The sequence below is a fragment of the Notothenia coriiceps genome, unplaced genomic scaffold, assembly GCF_000735185.1.
Source record: "Notothenia coriiceps isolate Sejong01 unplaced genomic scaffold, NC01 NC01_scaffold00004072, whole genome shotgun sequence".
NCBI lineage: Eukaryota > Metazoa > Chordata > Actinopteri > Perciformes > Nototheniidae > Notothenia > Notothenia coriiceps.
The window spans coordinates 111,437-114,818 of NW_011336773.1; the positions used below are offsets into that span (position 1 = coordinate 111,437).

The 3,382-nt window shown below is 41.0% G+C and overlaps 1 protein-coding gene and 1 long non-coding RNA gene across 2 annotated transcripts in view; both read left to right on the forward strand.

Annotated features, from left to right (window-relative positions):
* LOC104941975 (glycine--tRNA ligase-like) overlaps positions 1–646 on the forward strand; it is a 3,155-nt gene extending 2,509 nt beyond the window's left edge. The window contains exon 4 of the mRNA XM_010767154.1: positions 636–646. Coding sequence (XP_010765456.1) covers positions 636–646 — 11 coding nt within the window. The remainder of the gene's footprint in view (positions 1–635) is intronic.
* A 148-nt stretch (positions 647–794) lies between these two features.
* Positions 795–1,677, forward strand: LOC104941971 (uncharacterized). Its single transcript, XR_797955.1, has 2 exons — positions 795–976; positions 1,085–1,677. It is a non-coding gene; the product is annotated as an uncharacterized lncRNA (long non-coding RNA).
* Positions 1,678–3,382: the final 1,705 nt, after the last annotated feature.

Here is a 3,382-nt window from a genome sequence, read left to right on the forward strand (position 1 = left end):
CCCCCCTCCCTTTGAGCCCAGTGTGCTCTGATTGGTCGGTACAAATCGCGCTGAGCTCCGTGGAGGTGTGATTTCCTTGTTTAGCGATACACAGCCAAACTCACCCTGAGCACACACAAAGTCACAGCCGAATAAAAACAATAAGTGTGGCTTGATATCGAGTAAGAAAAAGGTTTATAGGTTGATAAATGCTGTGAGAATGGGTCTGCAGAGAGAATTTCGCCGCGATCCCAACTGTCTGTTATCAGCCTGCAGCCAGGGAGGAGAGATTAGCAGAGCTGCTTGCACTGAGTGTGTGTGAGTCCGTGGATTGGTCAATTTGGACCAATCAACGGGGGCTTAATGTAACGGCTCCGCGGATTGGCCCATTTAGTTTAGTAGTTAAGAATCAAATGGATGATGACGTTTCACCAACGAGGCGTTTTGGGGAGGTCTTCTCTGTGTTAGAGTTTTACTCCCTACAGGGTGTACTTTGAGGGTTTTGACTCTGCAGACCGTTTACATGCAGAAAAACCTTCATAACACACAAGGGGACGGGTAATAACCGGAAAAGCATGACATGGGACCTTTAATATGATAGCATAGAAAGAATGAATGCTGAGTAATACACTTTCAGGATTATTCTGTCATTATAGAATATTATTGATTAACTACTCCTCAGAATCAGAAACAGGTTTATTAACAGGTAGGTTGACACGTACGAGGAATTTGACTTGATGTCGTGGTGCGTACATACAAGTAAAAACACAGATAGAGAACTCGAATATTTTTTTTTTTAATATAACAGTATTTACATAGGAAATGGAATAAAATATGAAATACAAATCACTTCTAGCAAAGTGATATGAAATGATATCTCTGTATGTTAACGCAGGTCCGACTCCTACGACAGCTATTCCAGTCGGAGTCTCAGTGCGAGCAGGAGGCGAGGGCGCCGGAGGAGTCGCAGCTCCAGGAGCTCGGAGCGCCGGTCCCGGTGAGAAACTGCCGAAAGTCTCAGTTCAATCCTTCCTGTATCTGCATTTTAGATTATCACCATAACAAACTAAGAATGTAACAGCATCTCCTTCACGTGTTTCCGCAGGTCCTCCCGCTCCTCCAGCCGCAGCTCGTCCAGCAGCCGCTACAGCTGAGAGGAAACTAAAAACCACACAAAAGAACTATGACTGTAATCACAGGTCAGCAGATGAAGCTCGGAGAGGAAGAGTTGTATCCCTTCTTGTTACATGTTTATAATGGGACAGTCTTTGAGGAAGTGAATGTAAATAAGTAAACCACTTTACAGGCAGATCTTCTTGACTGTCAAAGCTGACAATAAGCTATAAAAAATGTTTTTATGAGAAAAATGTCCATATTTTATACTGTATATTTTGTTAATTCCTTTTTAACTTGTTTTTCTTACACTGAAAGGGATAATTATTATACTGTAATTGTCTAATCCGCTCAGTTCTGACGTGTTTCAGGAGTTATAGGTTGAAGTTATGCCTTAAATTCAGATTTTAAAAAGTGATTGCTTTTTGTAGCAGTGTAAAGCTTTATTCAAGCTGTGATTTATGTTCATCTCATTCTTTCTTATTGTATCATGAATGTTAAAAGCTGTACTCAAAGTATAGTCTCTCTGATTTGTATTCAAACAGTTATGAATGTGTTTGCTGAATAAATACCACAGCATCTTAAGTCTCTGTTTGTCCTCACTATGTACAGTAGATGATCAGTTAATGGACTACCTTTTACAATAGCGCCATCTACCTTTCAATTCAGAACTGCATTGTATTTTTATTTTCATCCTGGCTCATTTAAGTGCATGTATGACATGTGTCAAACATCACAAATGCACTGACCAAATACTAACTGTACTCTTCTGATGATATAATCTTAGATATTGTGCAAAAAAGAAATGCAATCGCAATTTGGTGCTTTACAGAAATGTAGAAAAAGGGAGTCTATTCAATTGCAAATCCTTAATTGAAAACATATTTGCAAATATGTGTGTACACTAAACACTGATGGTGCTGAACTCTAAAATATACCCCAAAAAGCAGAATAGGGCCCCTTTAATGTTTAAACCAACAATACCTCATGTCCATACTGAGGTCATCATTTGGCATACACTGCAACAGAATTGGATTAATGTTTCCTTCACAAAAAAGCTCCTATAGTAACCCTTTTATTAACAGCAGGTGTTTTAAGTTGCTCCAGATATGTTTTTCAGGGTCCTTCCAAAGGTGGAAGCTTTATTTAGCTCAGGTTTCATGAGGAAAAAATCATTATCCTGCTGTCACTTTCTGCTAAAATAGATGGTTCTCTCCTCACACAATTTCTCTCTTTCATATGGCTTCGTCGGAAATGTTGATATGAAATATATATAGTTTGTTTTTGCTGTTAGGAGAAGCCAAACTACACTATTACACATCCACATAATGTAGATCAAAAAGTAAATACCTCTAAATGTGCTGTAAGATGCTGTTTTTTAAGTGGTCAGCCTCCCTGCTTCCACCCTGACGCTGAGGCTCAGAGTGATGAATGGGACCTGCTCCAGGTGCAGATCGATATTTTTCCCAGCTTGTTATGAGCGTATTGACTTCTGCTTCATACGGTCTGCTCAGGAGTGAGCGATGGGGTCCAGGTATCCTCCCGGGGGAGGTGGGGGAGACAAGGCTGCATTACTAACTGGGCAAAGTGGGAAACTGCCCCGGGCCCTCAGAAGATATAGGCCCCAAAATGTGTTAAGAAATGTAACATCAAACTTTTTTTTACATCTGATTGTTCAAGCACATTTGCACAGATGCTATACATCAGAGTATTATTAAAGGGGCCCTTTGTTTTGGGTGGTGTTGCCTTCACTGTAGTGTGTTATATAGGTTTCTGTGCATGTAAATGGTCTGCAAAGGCTAAAATCCCATCACTATGGAACACTTATGCTCCTATTCGCTATCGCTCCAACATACTGTAGGCCAAGGGGCGGGACATATCTAAGCGGTTGACCAATCACAACAGAGCAGGCCAGCTAAACATTTGAAAACTTAATTTTGGTCTCTTAAAATGTGATGGATATTGATAAAGTAATGGAAAAATAGTCCTTGTTGCATTTAGGTCACATGTGTTAAACTCAAGGCACGGGGGCCAAATCAGGCCTTTAGTGGATTTAATTTCAGAGCCTGAGCCCAAACATTTATGAACTTGCACCCAAGATGAGATGCCAAGTATCTGGCTTGAACTAGCATCATATACCTCATTCACACCAACGGTGTTTCATGGCCGGTTCGGAGCTGGAGCTTGAAAAGCACCGGGTTTTCCTCTTCACGACCGCAGCGGAGTAGCCTCTTAGCTCCGGAATCCGGTTCATTTTTGAGCACCAAAAAATTGTCCGGCCAGAGCAAAA